General features: G+C 42.6%; 2 protein-coding genes across 10 annotated transcripts in view; both read right to left on the minus strand.

Annotated features, from left to right (window-relative positions):
• Positions 1-706: 706 nt before the first annotated feature.
• Positions 707-12,960, minus strand: PGD (phosphogluconate dehydrogenase). Its single transcript, XM_087755270.1, has 13 exons — positions 12,818-12,960; positions 11,688-11,763; positions 11,070-11,249; positions 10,868-10,933; positions 9,640-9,758; positions 8,519-8,588; positions 8,024-8,158; positions 7,132-7,321; positions 4,403-4,533; positions 3,749-3,882; positions 3,295-3,394; positions 1,618-1,740; positions 707-1,022 (listed from the first exon to the last, which is right to left on the minus strand). Exons 1-13 carry the CDS (start codon positions 12,823-12,825, stop codon positions 903-905), a joined length of 1,452 nt encoding a protein of 483 aa, XP_087611396.1. The 5' UTR covers positions 12,826-12,960; the 3' UTR covers positions 707-902.
• Positions 12,961-14,343: 1,383 nt separating this feature from the next.
• Positions 14,344-24,369, minus strand: part of KIF1B (kinesin family member 1B) — a 96,984-nt gene continuing 86,958 nt past the window's right edge. For all 9 annotated transcript variants that reach the window (XM_087755268.1, XM_009460939.2, XM_087755262.1 and 6 more), the window contains 8 exons: positions 23,925-24,070; positions 23,316-23,555; positions 22,826-22,897; positions 22,082-22,203; positions 21,138-21,287; positions 20,448-20,640; positions 19,865-19,983; positions 14,344-19,068 (listed from right to left, as the gene is read on the minus strand). In XM_087755268.1, coding sequence (XP_087611394.1) covers positions 19,026-19,068; positions 19,865-19,983; positions 20,448-20,640; positions 21,138-21,287; positions 22,082-22,203; positions 22,826-22,897; positions 23,316-23,555; positions 23,925-24,070 — 1,085 coding nt within the window. In that variant the 3' untranslated portion in view covers positions 14,344-19,025. The remainder of the gene's footprint in view (positions 19,069-19,864; positions 19,984-20,447; positions 20,641-21,137; positions 21,288-22,081; positions 22,204-22,825; positions 22,898-23,315; positions 23,556-23,924; positions 24,071-24,369) is intronic.

The following is a 24,369-nucleotide window of genomic DNA, read 5'->3' on the forward strand; positions in this document are numbered from 1 at the left end:
ATCAGTGCACAGCACAGAATTTAACACTTGAGAGGTTCTGAGGAAAAAAAAAAAAGGTACAGGGACCCAGGTGAATTTTCAGAAGTCCTGAAGATGATTGGCAGTGGGATTGCAGGACAAGGATATCAAATAGGACCAACTTTGCATGCTACTGCAGGTATTTTTAATTGCCCCATGGGAAGAAGAGGCGAAAAAGCAGGGAGATTTGGGGAAAAGAGTGCAAGCACACAGCTAAGCCAACAGTTTATGCCAGAGCTTAAAACTGGGAACAACAGCTGGAGGGAGAATGTCTCGGTGACAGGAATATCAGTCTTGACACCCTTCACCTGCATTCAAGTTTCTCCATGATCCATCCCACCCTTCACCCTTTCACAGAACACAAACGGAGCTCACAGCGCGATGGACTGTGTGCAGGGGAACACCCAGGAATCCATCTTTAAGAACCAAGCTACTGCCTGTTATGAATAAACAACGACAACCAAAAAAAGGCCTTTACCTCCCTGGAATCTTGTGTAGCGTTACTGTGCTGTCTGCCATTCTCCACTGTAGCAACTACTGAAATGCAGTCATCTCTATCTTGATCCCTACGAGTTTATGCGCTATAATACAATAAAAATATTATCATTTAAAAATGTATTCTATTAAATACCGCACAAAGACATTTTAGCCAGTTTTGGCCATCAGCAGTGGAAAGAAAACACCTCAATGCATTTATGAGCAAGTTTATTTAGCTTTCTGATATGATATATATATATTGAGATATATATATATATATGAAATATACCCACAAGTTATTACAAAAGTATCCAAACACAAGTTCTAGCACAGTACAGTAAAAAGTGGTGTTCTAGGAGGAATATCTGAGATCTACAGTATCTTGGTTCCAAGAGGAAATATTTCCATTAGACATTGTAGGCAGAAGAGGACACACTTCCTCCATGGCCTGTCCAGTTAGTATGGATAAATACACCTGGCTTCGATAATAATTCATACGTATGTGCACCAAAGTAATCGCGCTGAGCCTAGAATAAGAAGACACACACACAAAATAGACACATGAATATCACAGGCATATGAGTACTAGAAGCTGCACCTACTGATACTTGACTATAGGAATACTAGAAACAATATCTGACTCCAGTATTGTAACATTTGAAGTTATTTTCTCATTATTAGCAAAATCACTGCAATGAAACATTTACTAATATCTAGTAATTAAGAGTTCTGTAGAAAGACAAGTGTATTACTTCTGCTAGGTACTAATCTAAAAATCGAGCACTTCATACATCCGAAGGTTCAAAGATACTTACTTCTTTACAAAGCATTTTGATTCAAAGATACCATTACCCTTGGTTCACAGATACGAACACGTGCGGGGCACTGTCATACCAATATCTCTGGTGTTCTTCATCCAGACATCTCACATCTTATAGTATTTTATTGCCATGAATTTCAGGTTTAACACAATTATATTAGGCAATCTATGTCTTTATCTTTACATTGTTGGAGTGATTAGGACATACTACCGTCATGGCCTTTAGACCAGTATTTAAATAAATAACAACATGATGATATTTCAGTAGCCAGAAGATCTGCTACACTATTTCAGGCACCTACCTGAATCAGGTTAGCTGGCAGTATTTCATGCCTGTATCCATCATAAAAAGAAAGTGCTGTAGTGAAGCAGGGCATAGGGATACCGATCTGTACTCCAGTACTGATTACACGTCTCCAGGAGTCCTGGGAGAGAGGAAAAGAGGGGAGGAAAAAAAAAGAAAAAAGGAAGAAACTAATCAGTGCTTGCTCAGAGGTATGTGCAGGCATACGAACCAGTCTAGTATCACAGCATGTGCTGTTTCACATTATATGAAATCTAATGACCAAGTCTGAGCAAATGCAGCAGTAGATTCCTGATTTTACATAAACAAGGTTGATCCAAAATAATGGCAAGTAAGATAGAGTTAACAAACAGGACAATAAAAGTGCAGACATATAGTTCACATGCAATCAAACCACAGCCTCCAGCAAGGTTGCTGTTCTTTCACATAAACATGTAATTACTGCATCCCAAAAGCACGAACACAGTGGGGAACATACTGAGCAAAGACTGAGGCACTTGCAGGACCTCTAATCAAGCACAGTACAAAGCTCGCCCAAGGGCACAAGAGGTCAGGCCAATGCTTCAATCAGACATGTGGATAATGCTCATTTCAACTGTACATCTGATTTAGTAACCTGGAATATTCAGCTTCAGTTAAATGAATAATTAATGATAATATATGACTTCTTTGTTGGTCAGATAATCTGGTTTTAGTTCTGCCTGTCGACTCTGTCCAAATCAGGACACTGTTTAGACAGGCCCAGGTCTAATGGATGGTGGGTCTGGAACGCTGTTATTTTGGTGCTGCTGCAAACAATGGTAATAGAACAGAGCGTTATACTCTGCACAACTGAAATCCAAGTGCACAGCAGGCACAAGATACAGGGCAGTGATGAGAATGTACACAGAGGACAGCCATTTCTTCCTGACATCATGGTGGTTCTGAATTGCCAGATTTCTGCCTAAGGCTCTTCTGTAATAGTGAAATAGAAACCTTAAGTTTCTAATAGTAGCTTGGCTAGTATCAAAGAGAAGAACCACGACACAACAAGGACTATATGTTCGTTTGCTCCTGTGTTATCTTTAGGTTGACAGTACAGATATACCTTGCAACATTACACGAGACCTCGGTTCATTGCTTGATGTATCTGGATGCTGATTTATAAAGTAGTACTTCGGTGATGCAACCCCCTTTTTTCTCCTTCATTTGGAACTAACATTCTCCAACTTTCTGATGAAACAGAGGCAAGAGGCATTTGCAGGCATTTTTTCAAGGACAGGTCACTAACCCTGCTGTCTGGCAAAATTCTAATCTGGACCTCAGTGTAGCCTACCTCATCACAGTCACTTTCTTGTTCAATTTCAACCAGCTCCAACTACGTAGTTTTTTTCTTGTTCTGATCCTGTAAGACTGATACGTGCTACTAAAGAAGGATATATTGAAGCCATAGATGAAGAATTCCTACACCCATATATTATGCGTGTACAGATACACATACACAGTCCCAAAGAGGTTAAGGATTGTTTAGAGATCTTTGGGATTAAGGATGCTGTATAAATAGGTTTCAAGGATGTTCTCTACTTTTTCTTTTTTCAGCCTAAATATACTTGTGAAGGTAACTCCTGGGAAAGTAGGTGAAGAAGTCCAGACTGTAAACTATTGTTTGTATGCTCTTCCTTCCTTGGAAACTCACCTGACAGTTTTCAACAGCTGTCTTAAAGAAATCATCCAACAGCAAATTCTGCAGCTCAGGGTTTCGATCAAAAGCATCTTTGATTTTTCCCAGGAACACACTAGGCAGAACACATGTAAACCAGGAATAAAATTTCACAGCTTCCAACAAAGGCCCAGAATCCAAAACTTACAGTGCCAAAATTTCACTCAGCCAGACTCAGATTCCAAACATTGAGAAAGATGGAAACAAAAACGAAGACTGAAGAAAATCTGCAGTAGCTAAGCCACCAGAAAATTGGCTTCATCTGGTAACCTTTAGTGCCATCTATAGAAACAGCCTCTCAGTATCTTATCAGCAGATTAACTCCATGGATTTTCCAGAAAATCTCTAGGCTGGTCAGTCTAGCACCGCATAAACCAAATTGCTTGCTCTTCTCCCCTCAGCAACTAAATTACCTCCTCATCTCAATTACCTTCTGATGATGCAGCCTCCCCTCCACATCAGTGCAATGCCACCATAATTCAGTGTCCAGCCAAATTCTTTGGCTGCTTGTCTCAGCAGCATGAAGCCTTGAGCATACGAGATAATCTTGGAAGCATACAGGGCCTAAAAAACCAAATTCACATTCCAAGTGAAATTCCACAAAGTCAAAGGAGAAACTTCACAATCTACATGCTCTGTTTAGTCCACATCTCATCAGGGTTGAGTACAACTGCAGCCACATTCCAGCTATCTGAGAACCAAAATATCCTTTCCAATTGTTGGAAAGTTTGGTCTCAATAGAGAGAGAGATCAAAAGCTCTTATCCCCATTACAAAGATGGGAGTGTTGAGGGGCGAAAAAGTAAGCTCCTGTGCATGAATTATGACCTCTGCACCCCAGCCAGTTGTCGCTGCCTGCTGTGGCTTAGATTTTAATTCCTTTGGGACCGTTCTTTGGTCAGGAAAGGAATTGGTCACATTATGCTTTGTGGACACCACTAGCCAATGCACAATGGGACGGCTGAAAGCAGGAACCAATTGTCATGAAATGTAAACACAAGAGCTCCTCACCAGGGTTTACAGCATCCAAAACCTGCTTTGATATGCAGCTTTAATACAGCTCTCTGGCAAACACAATGACTCACCTTGCGTATGTCCTCCAGAAAGGCCTTCTTGTTCCCACTGAACTGAGTCATTTTAGGCCCCTCCAGCAGCTTACTGGCCTGTACTCTCTCATCCTTGAGGGAAGACAGGCACCGTGCAAACACAGCTTCACCTTTAAGTATGGTAGGAAAGGGGAGATAATTAGAAAGGTCAGCATCACTGTTAAGGTCTGAAATACTTGTCCTCAAGCACACAGCGAGAGCGCCACAGAATGATGAGCCACAAAGACAGTGAAACAGTCACGTGGGAAGAGAGGTGTACAAATGAATTATTTCAACAGCATTACTGAGGGACCAATCTGCCAGTCAGCATAACTGTTGGGTAAATATTGACTGATACAGCTTTCAGATGATAAAGGAAAAAAAAGCCACAAGTCATCCGCATGAAGAATTATCCTCAGGAACATTCACCAGCTCTTAGTTTTAAGAATTTACTTTAAAATCTCTTCCTATCTATAAAAGATAGACAGTGTTGCACTGCAGTCTAGGGACAGGCAAGGCTGAAGACTTCACTAATTATTGTATCATGCTTTGAAGATAAGCTGTTGCATAAATGCCAACTCACATTAACTAGATGTGCTTTGAAATACACACATGCAAAATAAGAGCAATTAAAATCAAGAATAAATCAACAGGTTAATTTATAAAAGGCAGTAAGTTTTACAGATCTACAAAGGGTAGGCCCATAACACTAGTATTCAGAAGCCCATAAGAAAGTTTTATAACACCACTAAGCAGGTTACTAAATGTCATTTGCCAGGGCTAAGGAGTTAGCCAAGCAGTATCTTCAGCTCCTAAAGAAAAAGCCTGAATGCCAATCTCTTGATCTGGCTCAGTCAATTCCTAATCATGCTGTTTTAAGCTGTACTTATTTGCAATTGAAGATGGTATTGTTAAAAGTAGGAAAAAAAAAAAAAAAAAAGGGTTCCTTTCCAGGGTCTGATAGAAGGAAAGCAATCAACTTTATCATAGTCTTCATACTGAACTTTTCTTCCACCTTTTGAGTGAGTTGTGAATTACAAAAAGAAAAAAAAAATCCCCAAAACCAAACCCAAACCAACCCAACCAAAAAAAGATGACTGAGTAATGTTTTCATAAGATTCTGGATCCTCTCTGCAGTAGGATTAACAGACCGTACCAAAATCAGAGCTGGCTCCTCTCCATTTCTGCAAAAACTTCCTTCTACACTGAGGAGGAAAAGTGTGGGGGGAAAACCAGGAAAAAGCAGGAACAGCATGACTCTGCTTTTACAAGCAGAAGTCTGCAAGTCATGCTTATGCAGTAAAACCACACATGCAGCAAGTGCCCTAAGAACGGCCATGTTTGCACAAGGGCTATTGCACATACTTCCCTATCAACTCATCATTACCTAACAACGCTCCCTGGCATTGCAGAGGACTAATCAGGGAGTGTTTCCTCCACCCTTGATCTTTACAAGAACCCCAAACAGGAGAATATTAACAGCACAAGCATGCAAGCAAGAAACACTGTTTCAAGCCTAGAACTGCAAGACTATAACTGTAGTAGAATATTAAAACCTTTTACAAAACTTGTTTTGTAAAAATATGTTGTTGGAATGCAGCCATATTTCTCTGACAGCTGTCACTGCAGTTCCTCTCTTTTAGCCTACTGAACATAGTTTTTCTTATCTTCTAAGACAAGAGAGCTTGACCAGCCAAGGCAAAGGAAAAAGAGGAAGAGAAAGCATGAAAATTAAAGCACATCTGAGAGCAAAGAACCTGTTGAGTCAACTTATTTACTTAAAGAGAAATCTACATTGGACCTGTGTTAAGAGAGCACTCTATATGTGTTGCAGATGTATTACAACTCCTGTGTCACAGTTCCATTCAGAGGCCAGGTTAGGTAAAAGGGTAGGTAATGACACTGTTAGGTATGTATTAAATTCTCACACTTTAGGGATATAATTCAAAGCAATTACAAAATACATTTCCATCATCTTAGTTTGGCTTTGGATCAGCAGTCTTATTAGTCACAAAACAAAAACCAGCAGCAGTCCAGAGTGTATAAAGAAACCCCACAATCAACTGTTGCGGTGGGAAAACAGCAGCCACCATCACAGGGGAGCAGCCTGCCGCTATCCTGAAAAAAACCTGTCTGTGCTCCTCAACCCATACCACAGTCTGGCCCTCGTGTTCCTGTCTAGTCACACCAATGCTGGGTTAGCTAAGTTATACTGAAACAGAAATAGAAAACTGAGGTAGATCTGAAAAATAATTCATATGCCTTCAGAGAAGTCTAAGTACTTATCAAGCAGTGGCCAAGCAACAAGGTTTTGAGGGTATCCTGCCTCCCTTTTTTTTTTTTTTAAACATTTTTAAGGCTATGATGGGATTTGCAGCAGATAAGGTGGAGGAACGAGAGGAACCAAGAGGAACATTGCATCAATCTAGCATGACACTTCTAGCACAGCACGTATGTTCACCTGTCACCAAGTCATCACCAGCACTGCGAAGATACCACGGACAAAGGCATGATAACAGTACTGCCAACGTTTGAGAAACAAGGTGAAAACAAGCCCAGCAAAGAAAAACAGTAACAGAAAGACTACCACAACTACACCTAGAAGAGCCTCTTCTGCAAGCCCAGCCCTAGTGTGGGCTCATTTCTGAGATTACTGTGTTACCATGCTCCTTACTGTGATGCGGTACATGCAGGGAGGAAAGATGAGACCAGACTGAAGAACCAGTTACCTATGAGTGTGACAGGGACTCCGTATTCCAGGGCAGAAATGGCTGTCCACTTTCCTGTGCCTTTTTGTCCTGCGCTGTCCTTGATCTTTGGGAGGAGGTATTTGCCATCGCTGTCTTTGAATTTGAGAATATTGGCTGTGATTTCAATCAGGAAAGAGTCCAGCTCTGTCTTATTCCATTCCTGAAATACCTGGAAAGGGAAAAAAAGTGTATATGTGTATATATATATTTATACACACACACCCCCCTACATACACACACCGATTTAGTACGTATCTACTATATGCATCAACTGATTTCTTGATATATGTATACATATACATACATATATGTATACATACAGAAGGGGGTCATGCTGTCTCAGTTACTGGTACCCTGCCACATCTACCAATGATTTCGGCACTGCTGAAAGGCCATTGGGCAGGAGCCCTGCCCTGGAAGGAGCACACCCCCGACTCAGAGCTGCAGAGCACCCATCTCCAACTGGGAAGGCAGAGGCACAGCCTGTCCTGTTGCCTCTCATCATAGGCGCTGAAGGCTGGAAACACAACTGCTTTGCAAGATTTGCCTGCTTGATTACAATGCTCAATGTTTTACTAGCTTTTTTCAGGCAAGGTAATTCATATCTCTACACAAGAAGATGCTTTCTGAGGAGAAATCAACTGTAGAACAGGAGAGTTTAGACAACTGATATAAACATTTGGGTGCACGTCCTTGCTGCTTCCTACTTCATCCATAGCTCAGGAATATTGTGCACTGCCCCTGGCAGCAGGCATGTCGGAAAAATTAACTTCATGTACATACAGCAGCTTTACCCAAGCCCCACTGCCTCCATTAACGGCAGACAGCCACCATGGCTCAAGAGGGCAAGACACAAAAAACTATGGATCACCTTTGACATCTCCTCATGCTCCATGCCCACCACGTCTTTCATCAGGTGATAGGCCTCACAGATCAGCTGCATGTCTCCGTATTCAATCCCATTGTGCACCATCTTCACAAAGTGTCCAGCGCCCTCATCTCCTACCTGTCAGGAAACATCAAAAACATGCCATCAGCAACAGGGCTGTCACCACTTCCAGTGTTTAATACCTGCCCATGGCTTCCTTCTGCCTAAAGGAAGGAAGGAAGGAAGGAAACCCAGTACTAACTGAAAACACAGTGGGTCACAGATCCCAGCACATGGCCCAGCCATAAACCTTTGTCTTTCCATTGTATGGGATAAGTTATCAGAGATGGTAGATTTGAACTGAATGCCGTCAGCCAGAAAATCAACCCACTAACGTCGCTGGTTTTGTTAAAGACAAACATGCATAAGCTTCAGCAACCGAACTACCTAAGCATGGGTCTAACCACAAATTAAGGTCAGTATCAAATAAATATTTACCCAGTCACAACAAGGTTCCCCAGATCCCACTTTAGCAGCAATGCTTTGAAATATGGTCTTGATGTGGGGCCTGTGGGGAGAAATAATATGCCTCAGCAGATAGGCAGAGGACACGAACACCACAAGAAAAAAAAAAAAATCCCATCGGTATGATGCATCCTTCTGTAACCCGCCAAAAGGCAGCGTGGAGTGAGGGCATGCTGGCAGGTCGATAACCCACCACAGAGCAACGTCAAATAAAATATATGTTTTTCCCAGAACTAGACACGGTTTGCAAGAAATGGGGACAGCCCATGTCACGCTTACAGCACTGTGCAGACAAGCTTAATGTACCTAAAGGAGCCCAAATATTATCTTCTCCATTTTAGAAATGGGGAAATAGAGGCAGGTTATGGTACAGGCTCGCACTCAGAGAGGATCAATGGCAGAGCTGAAACAAAATCCCTTTCTGTTCTATAGCCACAAGAAAAATCCAGGGTGATTTGGAGGAGGACAGGGACTTAAAAGATTCTAAGGCTCAGATAAAGCCCGGACACACCTTTTTTTTCTACATTTACAGAGAGAATGAGCAACCACGGATAAAGTCTAATATGAACATTGATCTACAATCCTTTACACTAACATGAGTACTAAACAGCAGGCAGAAACTTACAGAAAAAAAAAAAGTTTTCAATAGTCAGTAAGAATATGTACTGAAGCCTCCTTTTATCATATGTGTCACGGCAGGGATGTCTGCTGCTGCCTGTTTCACGGTTAACAGCTTTCCAAGTGTGTAGGGCTCCAAAAGAAGAATCATAATCAAGAACAGTACTTTTTTAAAATTTAAGCAAAATTCTTTTCTCTGCAGCACACATTTTTCCCTTCAGATTTCTGTAGGTACTACTTTTGCCTGTGAATTCGTGGAAGAAAAACCTGCCTTTGTTTTGCCTGCCATGAAAGCTCAGCACTGCCCTGTGACCACAGCTAGCTTGAGAAATCTTGAGCCTTGAGGAAGTGAGATGGCAACATATCTTGTTCTCTCCACACCCACGCCCTCCTCCTTCCCTCCCTCAGCTCTCAACGTGAACAGAAGACGCTTGTTGCAGACCATTCTGAAGAAGAATATACTAGCTCATGCTTACCAGGCTTCTTTGGCTCCTCCTGGCATGAGCGAAGGACCGTATCTGGCACCCTCCTCTCCACCACTAACACCGCTTCCGACAAATAAGATGCCCTTTTCCCGTAGTTCCTTACAACGTCTCTGGAACAAAGAGCAGAGCAGCGTTATTTAATTTATTTTAATGCCAGAGCCTTACAAACAAAGGTTAGCAATTCAGACCTAATTTTAGGTTTTCAATTCTGCTTTGGACGTGCTAGAAGACAACCTTAGAGAAAGCTTGTACATACACCAAAGTGAACAGTAGGAAACTTCCTGTTGCTTTGACATGGGTCCTTGCAAAAGAGCCATGCTGAGAAAACAAAGTCCTTATAAGCACGGGATAGAAAAGAGCAGTGCTGAGGCTGGAAAAGGCTCAGAATTAAGTGTCAGGTAACACATGCTGTGTGCAAAGATGTGGGGGAGGCAGATTAGGCCCAAGGTGGAGTTGCTGAGTTCACTGCAGAGTGAAGGTGCAAGCGTGGACAACTATAAGGGAAACTAATTCCTTCTGAGTGGGAGAGAAGCACAGGCTGAGATCCCAAGTATTAATCCTCATTTAGTACCTGTTTTTCACTCTGGCATGGCCAACTCATTTATCCAAGACCAGGATGCCAAAGCAGAAAGACTAATACCAGCACCTCTTCTAAGATTCAAACGTACTGATTTGAATACAATATTTTCATGTAAGCATCCCAGATATACTAACATAACTTCTATAGCTTCAATAGTTACAGCCTGCTCACAAGCAGGGTTTGGGGTTTTTTTTGGTTGTTTTTTTTTGAAAAACAGATTATTACTTTACTGTTTTCATTACCAAGACAGCCAAACCAGCAGTTCTGTCTTACTGGATTTTCCCATGGTCACATAGGATTGAGATATAACAACAAATATATAAATATCCTTAGATTTTCACATCTCCCTGAAAACTCTTCAAGATCGTAACAGGAAATTTTCTAAAGGCCTTCACTCTTTTAAAGATGTCAAGAAAAACTTTCTTTGATGATTTGGGCAACTTCTATAAAAATATACTTATAGAACAGTCCTTAAATACTGTAACAATTGCTTTTTAATAGGCTGCATGATCTAGTTTTGCAGAGATAACTCAGTTTGGCCTTCCCTGAGCAAAGGGAAGAGAGCATCTTATTGACTGACTGATGATCAGAGGAGAAAGTGTATTTTATTCATCCACTTTGGGTAGAAAACAGGCTTACCGTGGTATCTCTATACTCAGAATTCCCACCATCAATTATGATGTCTCCAGTTTCCAACAATGGCACCTGCCAAAAATAAATCAGCATTTTGGTTTTCTCCATGCATTCAAAACCTCATTAATGACAAACAATTGAGATCTTCCAGAGGAAACTCCTCCAAAAGTCAGCAAGAAGTCACAGGTAGAACAAATGTTTGCCTCACCAATTTATTGATGAAGTCATCCACTGCATTTCCAGCCTTCACCAGCAAGATAATGCGACGGGGCTTCTTTAACTTGGAGACCATCTCTTCCAGGCTGTGAGCACCGATCACTTTGGTTCCCTTGGCCTCATTAGCCAGAAAATCATCCACTTTGGAAACCGTCCTGTTAAAAGCACAAACCTGGGGGAGCAAGAAAACATGTTGTTAAAAGCTGCCAACAGCAGAGTTACTTTAGCTCAGACTACAAATTATATAAGCAAGGTTCAGCATCACGTGCTCTCCCGCTTCCACCTTCCCTGAGGACACAGAGCAGGGATGAACCTGCACTGTGTCTTTGCAAGTGCCTTGGGAACCTATGGTTAATGGCCAAGCCCAAAGCGAACTTCAGGGAAAAATCACACACAACTAACACATCAGGTGGCTAGCTGAGTACAGGCATGCAATGCTGTTTTTCTCTGGAAACGGGACAAAGGGCAGCCTAGGTTATAACTAAAAGGAGGAAACAAAACCCATTAGGCCATCACAAGGAGAAAAAAAAAATACAACCAACAAAATGCTCAGCTCCAATCCCAAGTGCTAGTGAGTCAGCCTTTCTGAACAATGTTTTCCTTCGCTTACCACGAAGCCATGGTCGTTCATGTTCAAAATAAGGTTTTGACCCATCACAGCCAGTCCAATCAAAGCAATGTCAGCTCTGGAATGCAGAAGAACAAAAACGCCAGGTAAGTCTCGTTAGCAGTGATCCAGCACTAGCATCCATACCCTCTGTCAGGCTGTTCTGATCTTCTCAACTGCTAGGCCAGCCCACCCCTTTCTAACAAATGCTGTAGCACATGCCGTGAATTGATTCTGTAGGCTATTACAGCAAGAGATCCTTGTGGCTCCCAGTCAGTCCAGCAGGCAGAGGGGAGGCCAACATATAGCATGTTTCAAGCCCCCAAGATTTCTTCCCAACTACCAAGCCACAACCAGATGAGTAAGAAAAGCAAGCTATCCCAAACACTGCCCTAGGAGGCAGGGAGTAACGTGAGAGGCTCTAACACGTCACTGATGGATCCGGCTCTATCACAGCTCTATTTAACGGGTGCTGCACTAGAACGCCATGTCTGAACGCTACACCGTTTTTTTGCTTCTGCAACGTAAACTGTTTCAGGTTTGCGGTGAGCAAAGAAAACGAAGGAAACGAGATATTCTGCTAGAGGCTGCCTAACTCAGCTCGCCAGGGTCGTGCACGCAGAGAAACCCAACCCAACAGTCTGCTTCTGTTCCTCGGGTCAGGAACGAGTTCCCTGTTTCACAGTCATGACTCCAAAACCGATTGCTCCCGGATTTTGTCAAAAAGTCTCTCAGCCAGCCGGCTTATTCTCCTTGTCGGTCCCTCAGCCGCCGCAGCACCTCCAACGGCGAAAGCCCGCCCGCCCGCCGCCATCCGCGCCTCCCTCCCCGCTCCCGGACACACCGCCGAACCGGCCCGACGGGAAAGCGGGGACCGCACGGGGTCACCCGTTTCCCCCACATCAGCCCGCCGAAAAACTCGGTTCACGCGGCAAGTCGCTCGGCGGAGGCGAGGGGACAGAAAGGCTCCCGCCTCCCCCTCAGCCCGCCGGGGGCACGCTCCCGCCTCTCCCCGTTCTGGAAGGCCTCTCCCGCGAGCGGGGGGCACCCCCCGCCTCCCGCACCACCCGGAGCCGCTTTCGGCGCTGCCGCCACCCCCGGGGCGGCCACGCCGGGCCCCCGCCCGCACTCACTGAGCCATGGCGGCGGCGCTGAGGGGAGCTGCAGGCGGCGGCGGCGGCGGCGTCTCTCGGGCCTCGGCCTGCGCCGCGCGCCCGGCCGGCCCTCAGCCGCGCGGGAGAGGTGGGGCGAGGCGCGGCGCGGCCATTGGCTCTGCCGGCGAGCCCCGCCTCCCGCCCATGGGCCGATGGTTCGGGCGCCTCGCCCCCTTAAAGGCGCAGCGCAGGAGGCGGCCGGTACCGGGGCGAGGTGGCGGCCCCCGAGCCGCGCAGCGGGGGCAGCGGCCGGGCCCTGTGCCGTCCGCCGGGCCTTAACGCTCCGAGGCGGCCTGCGAGGCCGAGGTGTCCCCGCTGTGGGCTGGCTCAGGCGCCATCTCCCTCTGCACAGCCCGCGGCTACAGCTGCGCTTGGTTCAGCAGCCATACGTACCCTGGGCCAGCCCGGGAACCTTTGCTCGCCTTTAAGTATACAGAATTCGCTGCCTTAAATGCAGCTGCTGAAATATTTTTCTAGGCTGCAGTCAACGCCTCTGGTAGCACAGCTATCGGTTTGCCTTTCCAGTGTCCTAGAATTTGGGCAAAAGAAAACTTAGGAAACCTGCCTGTCTGTCAGCGTTAAGATTACAATTAGGTTTAAGAGAGGAAGGCTAGTTTCGTACCTTCGCTCCACGGCAGTCAGATGCATCATCAAGACAAACCTACATTTTAAGCATGTTTACTTTCAATTAAACAGGAAGACTGGCAGCAAACTGACCCATCAAGTTCTTGGCCCACCTTATTGTTGGGTGTTGAGAGGGGAATGAATCTGAAAGCATCAAAACAGCTAGCGGCTTCTCTTTAGTATTAAATAAGCTGTCGGGAGAGCAACCAGAAAAAGTTAACAGGTTACTCAAGTGCTTAATTGAAAAAAAAATAAGGACTTGGTAACAGCAGCAAGAAGCAAGCAAGACATCCATGATAGCTTTTCAGATACAGAACAGATCTAGCCAGCAGCCTGATAAAAGTATTTTGCCATCATGCAGCTGTCTTACAGTTAGGAGAGGTGTTTGGCAGCAAGGGGTGGCCCATTCTTGTGGGGCTTAAATGCTTTGGGAATGCCCTGTCCAGTTTCCTCACCATGACTTTTAAAAGCTACAAAGAACTTTCCACCTCCAATCCAAGACGAGGACGATTCGCAGGGATTCCCTGACAGATCCGCGTCCACAGAGCTGGTGCCTTACGCTGCCACGTTCCGGCGGTTTGGTTTCACGCACTTCCCATCATTTACAACCGTCACCCCCAGGTAAGCGAGTTCAGTGTTGGCAGCACTATCACAACCTTATTTTATCTTTCAAGCAAAAGAATCTTCTGAAAGCATCCAAAAAGTACCTGGAAATGTTGCAGAGCATATGAAAGGGAAAAGGATGAGGAAGGATAAGAAGGGCCTCTCATCCTTCTCAAGAACAGCCGAGACACATTTCTTTTCACAAAAGGATAAGCTTGTTCAGGACAAGTTTTCAATAGAAGATGCTAGTAATTAAATGATAATAAACGGAGCACACATTGTATCTGCTAATGCACTGGTTGTACCTTTATTGTTTCACCTCGTTCACTAACGACTCAGTGGTGCAAGGTTACCATACACAGTTAGATATCTGCATTGCACACCTAAGGCTATACAGCAAATGGATCAGAATTAGTACAAATACATGAACTATATTTACATTTTGTATACTCAAGCTCCAAATATCAGATATATTTACAAAATAAAATAAGAAAATGAAAACCTGAAATTAATGTACAGTGTCGCTGATACACTCCTTCGCTGGGATGAAATCAGTTTGCAAAGAGATTTGTTCAAGAAGGCCACTTATACAGCATATACCTTGTATACCTTGTGTACAGAGAGATTAAACGGGGAAATGGGGACCGCAATTAAAAAAAGTATATATTTCAGTGCAACAGCGTGTCTAACGTCCAAATTCAAGAACCTTAATCAACTGCACGTGAAGTATGAACAAGCAGAGTGGAAAATTAAGAACCGATCCTGGGAAGTGCTGATCATTCAAGACTCCCTCTGCTTCTAGTCCCTGCTTTCAGGGCAAGCACGGGGCAGTTCAGTACTGCTCAGGATCAGGCCATTGACTTGGCAACGTTAAGAACTGAAGACTCATGACCTCCATACCCTCAGTTTTCTGAATACGCAGCTGGTCCTGTTAATTTAAAAACTGTTCCAAATAACATTGGACACAACCATCTGGTTAGTGTTGGACTAGTTTTGATTTCAAATACTTAGAACGCATAAATGGCCTTCTGAACAAAAAAAGTCAATCCTGTTCTTGAACGGCTGATGTTTTTAAACAAGGAAGCACAAAATTAATACATTCCTGCTACATACAGTACAGTTCAGACCACGTATCGGGGTTATTAACCACAATGGAGAGATGCAACGCACACATGTTAGAGACCCATTTTAAAGTACATTCAGCAAACCGTTCCAGAGCAGCATTAGTATCCTTCCTTGGAGCAGCAGGTTTACAGCTGCGTCTTCAACAAAAACACCCACGACAGTATGAACTAACACAAACTAGGGCTGTGCAAGAGTACCAGACAGATGCATATGCATAGGCAGTATTAGTTGATTGTATAGTACCAATGGGTGTTATTCCAAAGCTAATCCTCTTTCTTATCTAATGTGCAATTAATTACAGATGTATAAATATACAATACATTACATAAAATTAAATCCCTGTAAATTAGATAACAAGCAGCAAAAAGTAAAGTCTTTGCTTTGAAATACCTTGCTAATCAGTAATAAGGACTATTAGACACTGACCAAAAAAAACCCTTTCTCAGTGGTCTGGAAATAATATTCCCTTCCCTTCTGCATCCCAGAATATAGGAATCTTCTTTAAAAAGGTACTTAAAGTGCATTTCTAAAATACAGTATAGGAGGTTTAGTTCAGTTTTAAAATATCCAGGAAGCTCCAACACCAACAACATGGTTTTCGATGGACAAAAAAAGATAATTTTCTCCTTCCTTTTAGCGAGGAACATAAAAAACCCAAACTACAGCACAGTTTCACACTCATTCTCTCCAATAAACGTCTATCAGGTTTACTACCAGTGCTTATGCTCAATGGGCTGGCAGGCCCACAGCATGATGCCTCGTCTGCAGCGGCTGAGTCCCAAGAGCTGTCTGACTCCAGGACTTCACATACACGCAGCAGGTAACCACAAGTGGGTTTTTAAATGTCAACAGAAGGCAGCTAAGCACATTTTTCCCTTCTTGCTCTGTTTCTAAAAAGAAATTTCTAACGTGTTGGGCTAGATCAAAAAGCTTTAAAGTGAACGGAAATCCACTTTTTTTTTTTGTTTTGTTTTTGTTATCCTTGTAAAGAAAACTTGACTTGATTTCAGTCCAGTTGTCAGTAGGGAAACTGATGTCTCCAAGTAAGCTTCAGTAACTGGTGAAAAACTGTGACTGTATGCCTTTATGTCAGACCTGAAAATAGTAATGCCCATTTGAACTCCACACAACAAGAATTTATTTTGTCACAGATTATGCAGCTTTAAGAGATACTGATGCTTAAAAATAGAATTTTGCTCTTCTGATGATCTGTTATCCACATAGGCATCAAGTCATCAGAAGGTGCTTGGAGTCTTTAGATAGAAGAGTAACATTTACGCAACACAGCTGTACCATTTCCAGCTCTCTATAAAATAAGCATCTGCCTCTTCCTGCTTTTAAAGGAAGATCCCTTAATCATGTTTCTGTGCAATGCCTATATCCCCTTAGTTCATTTTCTCGCTTATCCAAAGCAAAGACTTAGCAAACTAGTTTTCTTCTAGTTAAAAAAAGAAAAATTAAAATGCTCTCAGCGTGTCACAAAATACCACCACCTAAATTGCTACCCCTCCTCAAACTGGTTCCACTGTCATTATAAACGGTGGTGATGGCAACAACAACTTAGTGCTTAAAATTAACGTAATTCTTGAGATCGGCTTAGCTCCAGCTCGGGGAGCCCTCTTGCAGCACTAGCAATCTTACTTATCCACACACTGGAAGTGCATTATCATCCATTGCATAACAAAGGGGTATCATCACTGGATTAAGAGTCACACACAATTAAACAAGACAAAACCAGAAGGGGAAAAAAGAAAAAAAACCAAAGATCTCCATTATGCTCCTGGGTCCCCAGGACGCTCCCTCACTCTGGCTTCCAGTTCTGAAATAAATCTGAGGACCATAGGAGATAGCACAAGCATGCAATTTAGCTTGAGTACTGTCTCGAAATATATAAAGATACGTCCTAGCAAGTGTCAGACTCCATCTCCCTGCTCCTTTGCCAACCATTCTTTTAGGAGGTCTCATTATGCATTGCACTTTACTGAAGAATGAAAACCCCATAAAGCTAAAAAATTTCTCAACTGATGCCAGTCCCATGTACCCTTTTGGCCACAGAATTTCCAACGCACGGCATGACTTGCTGATGAGTGAGCTGAATCAAAATGACCTTCTTGAGCTGGAGTGTGCCTAAATGCGCCCACTGTAATAGTGGAACAAAACCCTTTTACCTCTCCCTTGAGAGGTCAGAACGTCAGGATGAAATTCCTGTACTTTCCCCAGGATCACAGCTAGCCCTGTCAGTGCCCAATTTAAGTCAAGAAAGTATACCACAGCAGTCTGAAACACAGTAAAAGAAAACAAATGCCCCCCCCCCAACTGAGAAAGATGAGTTCAGTTCTCAGAAAGGAAATTCTATCTGCTTTCCTTTCTTGGGGCAAAGACCAAAACTTTGGCCACAAGGAGAACTTCCATGGTAGGTCAAGAACTAACACCACCCAGCTGATCTCCCAACATGCCAATTATTACAGCCCACTGACTAGGACCGGAGTCCCCTTGATCTGTCCTCCAGGAAGGATTAATTCTGAAGTTAAAACTAACTAGGGGGTTTTAGCTGATGAAAATTGTAGCAGGGAAATTAAGAGACAATCAACAGTTATTCCAAAAGGAACTGAAAGTGTGCTGTTCTCTGGAGAATACTGCAAGTGCTAGGTCTAGAAAGTATTTTGTAGACAGAGGATGCTTTCCCCATGAACAGATGGGATGTCATCTGAGTATTACAGATAAGGGATGCATGCATAAAGCAGGCCTTTCAGAATGATGCCGTAGAGCAGTCTGTCCTAACATACCAATGACAGCCGTCAATCTCTTCCAAGAGAGGTGAGAACTGTTGCTCCAGGAGCGCAGGACTAAAAGCAGAAAGAGACACTGCCCTCCTGTGGTGATCTCCTGAAAGTGCTCTAGGGAACAACCCACTGTTCCGTTTCTGCTTAACACTCTCCATCTGTCAAATATGAGGCTGAGCATCTAAAATTTTAGGGATTATATCTAATATTTCAGCGATGTGGTTTATTTTTCCTCACATCAGCACAAGTTCTGTCTCCTCAGCTCAGTTCAGAGGCAGAGGAGTGAGCGTTAATGTTTTGGGAAAGAGTTAAAGCCAAGCACTGTTCACCTGCAACCCCACAGCAAGAGTTTGAAGGCAGATTATTCTAGCCAGCCCCTCTTGGTTTGTTCCCTATCTTTTTCCAGCTCATGCCTTAGCCTGTCGGACCCTGGAAACTCAAAAACTTGCACCAAGTCCAAAATCCAGTCTGCCCAGATAGATTTGTCCAATATAAGCTTTCAACAGAGTTTAAATTAGTGGCTGGATCCAGAAAGCCTGAGGAGCTATTGCAGTTCCTGGCTGGGTACAGTCTACATAGAAGAATTTATCTTTCCCTGGCATTAGAACTTTGCCCTGAGGGAATCAATGACTACTGCCAAGTCACAAATTGAATGAAAAACCTGCAGTAGTCTAGACAGACAACAATGGACAGTGGGACAGACACCAAAAGGTCAGTTGGAATAGGAAAACAATTGTTAAAAGAAAAAATAAATAACTTTTTTTTTTCTTTTTAGAGTCGTGCATAATCACTCAATTTTTTTTGATTTTTTTTTTTCTTTCTCTTTTTGTTTGGCCACATGCTACTAGTATGATTCTCAGTACAAGTGAAAAGAAACAAGGTAGAGTTAGAATACCTAGAAAATGTGCTGAAGGAGTTGGGAAGGTAGGGGATGTTAAGCCACAGGATTACATACAAGAGAAACTGTCAAGAATCACGAAGAGAAAATGAGAGGTAACACTTTATCTATCAGAAGGTGAGTTAGGGAGAACAGATGAGAACATTACATGGACTCAGTACTTCAGCTGGCCCGTGCGTCTTCGAGCCAGTTTTGACCTGCACAAGAAAGAAGTAAAAAAGTATTTGTTGAATTCTGGAAGTTTATTTTTCTTCCCTCCCCACAGTTTGTCCACCTTTTTTTTAAAATCTTTTCATATGGTCCTAGTTTACTCCAGATGTTTAGAAATTAAAACATATTAAGGGCTATAATGAGAAAGACTTCTCACTCTTCTGCTGTGCTCCTTTAAAGGAAGACAGGATCTTTTCAGGACTGCACTGTTAAGAAATTACTTGATGCTCTACAGTAATAGCTTAATTTTTAATTATTTTTTTTTTTTTTTTTTTTACTGAAAGGAAGAGCTACTGTAGCATAGTAAGATCTCTCCAGCAAGCAGGGGATGTCTGTGACCTGTGTTAAAGGGAAGGCTTCTAGAGAAGTTCAAGAAAGGGAAGGAAATGAGAATTTCTGCTTTAGCTCACAGTCAAGAGAATGAAAAGGCAGTCCAGACCCACCTGCACAGGGGCAGTAAGCAGCTTTATAAATTTGTAAAATAGCAATACAAGGAAACCATTTTGTGGCCTCCAAATGTAGTACTGCATGAAGTATACCACATATGTTCAAACTGGATACATCTGTTAAGAATGTCACAAGCCAAAGCAACGGCCACTGCATTTCCTGAAATACAGGGCTTGGGGTTTTTTTTTGTTGTTGTTGCCCACTCTCCTCCCTCCTTCAGTTCACCCATCTTGTCAAATTCTTCAGAACAAGATTAAATTCTGTGACAAACTATTTGCCTCCTTGCTTATGGCTATCTATCTTTGCAGCATTGTCTGCCCATGAACTGCCTCTTACCGTATTGTGCCAGCCAGAAGTGGATTGAAGGCATATAACCAGTCATTCATGTCTTTGTCATTGATGGCCTGGAGCAGGACCCCACGATGCTTTGTGCATACGCCAAATGTGTTGGGTGTCTGGAATATTAAGGACAATTTAAAATACTGAAGTCTACAAGCACAGAAGCTGCTGCACACTTCCTCTGTGAGGAAGAGTTTGCTATGTCACATTCCTAAAACCCACAAGACCTAAGGTCTTTCACTTAAGTTTCACTGGTGATTTCCAGGATATTATTAGTCAGTCAAATAGGACATCTTCTACAAAACATAGTTTTAACTCATGAGTGTGGACTTCAAGAGCTGCTGAGATGGACAGCAGTCAGTTTCAGCCTCTTTGTCCTCTTTGGGCAACTGTGTCCAAAACATAAGAAACCCTGAACAAACTGGGAACTTTGTGGGCAGAATCATCAGATGTCAGACATTTCTCCAAGGCACAGATGCATTTTCCTCAGACCAGAGATGACACACAGGATGGTATGGATGCACTACTACCTGTAATGTTCCTGCTCTACGGGTAAATAAACAGTAGCTCTCAGACTGACCTTTACCATTGCCTGTTGATCCTCACTGTATTCCACCTGAGCTGTGGATAAGTTTATGATTCCTCTTTCTACAGGATCTTTGTCACTGTTGTAAATAAAAACGTAGGGACGGCGAACCACCACAAAGTGCTTGGCCCAGGAGCTGGAGAGTGGCTCCTTGAAGTGGAGGTATCCTTTCTTTGAGACCACAGAGCTGGAAAAAAACAAACCCACAGATAAACAGGAATACATTTTCCCCTAAATAAGGCACCTACTGAGTATCCCTATTAACTGCAAAACACTGTAAGAGACACTTGGTCCTTAATACGTTTTGTCTGCAACATTATTATGAAAAAGTTCTTCTATAGCAAGCTGAATTTTGTCTTCGAGAACTACGCAAAAGTCGAACAGAAAGAAGGACCCACAAAGATCTCTACTTCAGTGAACCTGAGCCATGGTTTTGATGATAACAGACATGATATTTAAGTCATGGGAAATTCTGTTCATTAAGTAGATGCAGGGAATGAATGCTGCAGAGATCAAATATCAACACGACTCTCATCAATCCTACCTCCACCATGCAGAACTCTGCAGTTCTGCTATCACTTGTTTAATTTACCTTCCTCAAATGGGGCAAAGAAACTACCAATCTCAGAAAGCCCTTGTGACAGCTCTCAGGAAGCCATGATCACACTACAAGAGATAACTTACCCTGGTCTGATTTCCTCAATATCAGGAACAAGGTTTAGGAATTCATTCTTTCCAGCTCTGGCAAGATAGGAAGTTTCTACCGTAGGCATTAGCTGGAACTGTTCCACCTCATGGCAGGGACTAGAGGCATGAGAATTTGCTTCTGGTGTCCTTTAAAAAAAAAAAAAGGCAGAGAAATAAAAGTAAATCACAGCAAACCAACTGAATGTGATAATGGAATTTAAAGTGCATCTACAGCCTAGCCTGTCTTACAAGTTTCACCCTCCAGTCCGTATTTTTTTGTATGACAGAGATCCTTTTGTACAATATCAAATAGTGTTTCCCTTGAAATGTGTGAAATAAAACTTGTAACAACTGCTAGTAAGTTGTTCCCCCACTACTTCTCCCTCACATTCTCTTGCCAAACACAGTCACACCACAGAAATATGTCTTACTATGGTTTGATGTAAAATGCACTACTTCATCAGCACTCCTCCTCTCAGGGATGTTAAACTGAGAAGGTACAAATTACATGTCTTTCACTAAGTAGTTATTCCCAACTTAATCAAAAATATCTTCTATAGATACAGCTGAGAAAGATAAGCAGAGATTACTGGCCAAACTGGTTTATTCTGGGCTGTTGTTAGTAGGTCTTTTAACAGACCTCCGAAAAAAAAAAAAAAACCCCAAACTTGTGGACTTTACACACTGAAGATGCCCTGGTCACTGGAATGTCAAGCATCTGACTGTTCTTTCAGCACAAAAAGAAAAAAAATAACAACAAACACTTCAAAAGAACAAAACAGGCAAAAATAATTGTGCAGAGTGATTAAGATAAGGCAAGGGAACTGATACAGAGAAATATCTGAAAGTAGGGAAAAGAAAGGGGGGGAATCAGAAAAGAGCAAAGACAGATTTGTGAAGTGCTGAGAAGTCATGTTTTTCTATTAATACCCTATACTTACTTCTGATCAATTGAATTGCATCTTGTATCCACCAGAGAAGGGCAGGTAGATGAAGGTGTGAGGGTAGCACTGCTGAAACTCGACACTGATGGGTCCCGCCCAATTGGAGAAATATCTGACAACTACAAGGACAAATATAGGCAAAATATTACAGAGGAAGTTCTTTTGTAGTTAGTGTTCAGTCCTGGCTAGAACACGGCATTCAGCACGGGGAAGGCTCAGATAATTGAAAGGTATTTCCATCAGCTATTTCCCTACTCAGTAGCCAAACTTTTGCACGTGACCATCATAAACCCATCTGGGGGTGGAAATACAATGGCACTTCTGTAGACACAGCTTGTTACTAATGTCCTACACTTCTGATTATTCACACCCTGACTTCCTCAACAGAATATCAGACTATTCAGTTTGCAACTTGGGGTCCCCTCAGCCTACCGTCAGAATTTTTGAGAAAGCCAATTTATCCTTTTACATAGGGAAAGTGTATGTAGCGAAAGATAATAAGAGCACTTCCAGTCTGCTAATAAACTAGAAGCTATACTATCATCTAAGTTCACACCATTTCTAATTCCTGCTATAGTCTTTGGAACCTGATGCTAAATAGCCAAATGCTTCCAACAGACTGAAAATAAAGAAAATTAATATGAAGTGCTTTGTCTGTTCATAGTATCACAGATTCCACAAGCTAAAATACATTGCTATTGTACTACAAATATAGTGTATTGTATTGTATGAAATATTTACCTTACAATCACTGATGCTGTTGTACACTTGGTTAAATTCCCGATTGAAAGTGTGAGTAAGAAGCTGCAGACACTAAGGTGGGGGAAAAAAAAACAAACCACACACAGAAAAGAATTTTACATTTAGATTTTCAGAGAAATTTGGACACAAGAGGCAATTTGCCAAGACACAGTTAGCAGCTCATGAAAGAATAAACAAATTCTAAACTGCTGCGAAAAACCCCAGAAGAAGAGGGGAATAATCACTTCCCTTGTTAAAATTCGAAAGTTTCATTTACAGAACTACTAATGAAGGGGAATGAGGTGCAGCCATAGCACAAACCTAGCCACCAGCATCGGCTGGTGAGGATGGATGATTTCACTATAGAGCATATTAAAACGAAACTCACACAATACTGGATATTCACCATGTTATCTGAGAAGCTCATCATTAATCTTTAATGATCTCTGGCACCTCAATTTAGACCCACGATGCTTTTCTCATGTTATACCTTGGTGGCCAGCTCTTTCTCCCGATCCACCAGGCTCTCTATATCTGCTGAATCATAGCCACTGCTCTCACTGGGCGTCACAGCACTCTCAAATGTTGTAGTTGAAATTTGTGAGGAAATGCTGGTGGAGGTACTGAGGGTTCCACTGCTCAGACTGGGAGACAGTGAGTCACTCAGGGACTTGGGGATGCTGTCACCAAGCTTTTCACGAAGCAGAAGGAAATGTCGGGTTTTTTCCACCTAGTAAGAAAAGAAATCAGTATCATCTGCTCCAGGACGTTGCCTGTTTTACAGGCACTGAATTCTTATGCATTCTTTTAAGATTCATACCAGTAAACAATTTCCCTGTGGAGAGGAGTTTACAATAGCACTAGAAGCTGAATCTGCCTTTGTTGAATACACTGAGATTCTGAGCTGAAGATTCTACTCAGCAGCCAGCCACACACCTTCTATCTTCTCTGTCAGAGAATTTATTTAAATCTTGAATTTGAGAACAAACTCCCATCTGGGAACCCATTGAGCTCAGACGGTCTCACAAGGGGTAGACTAAAGGCAAATTCAAAGGTACAGTTGTGCTTTTTCTTTCACTTCCCCCATCTCTCTACTTACCTCATGCAGCAGCTCCAGTTTCTCCAGTTCCCACTGATGCTCTAGAATGAGGCTGTCACCCCTGGGCCTCCAACCTGCCAAGTTCTCTTCTCCTCGCACATATGCCACAGATGTATCCAGGACTTTCCTCCTCCTCCTTTGCATTCCTGAGCAGTAAAAACCAACATAAGACATGTTAAAAACATAGCCAGAGGGATGCCACTAAGAAACATTTCTCAATTAGCAATCTGTGAAGAACCAACACTTCTGCTGCTTGGCTGGAAATATACAAGGCAATGATTTCATTAACAGCAATCACACATCCCAAAGAGATTTAATTTAGTCCAGCTTTCTTCATTCAGATATTTTCTATTGACCAAGATATAATGCAAACTCCTGTTCAGTCTAATTCAACACATGAACTTCAATTGCTAGGTCTTAGAGGAAAAAATATACTGATATTACA

This window comes from Nipponia nippon, unplaced genomic scaffold (genome assembly GCF_047370975.1).
Source record: "Nipponia nippon isolate SJK-2023a ecotype South Korea unplaced genomic scaffold, ASM4737097v1 scaffold_19, whole genome shotgun sequence".
Classification (NCBI taxonomy): domain Eukaryota; kingdom Metazoa; phylum Chordata; class Aves; order Pelecaniformes; family Threskiornithidae; genus Nipponia; species Nipponia nippon.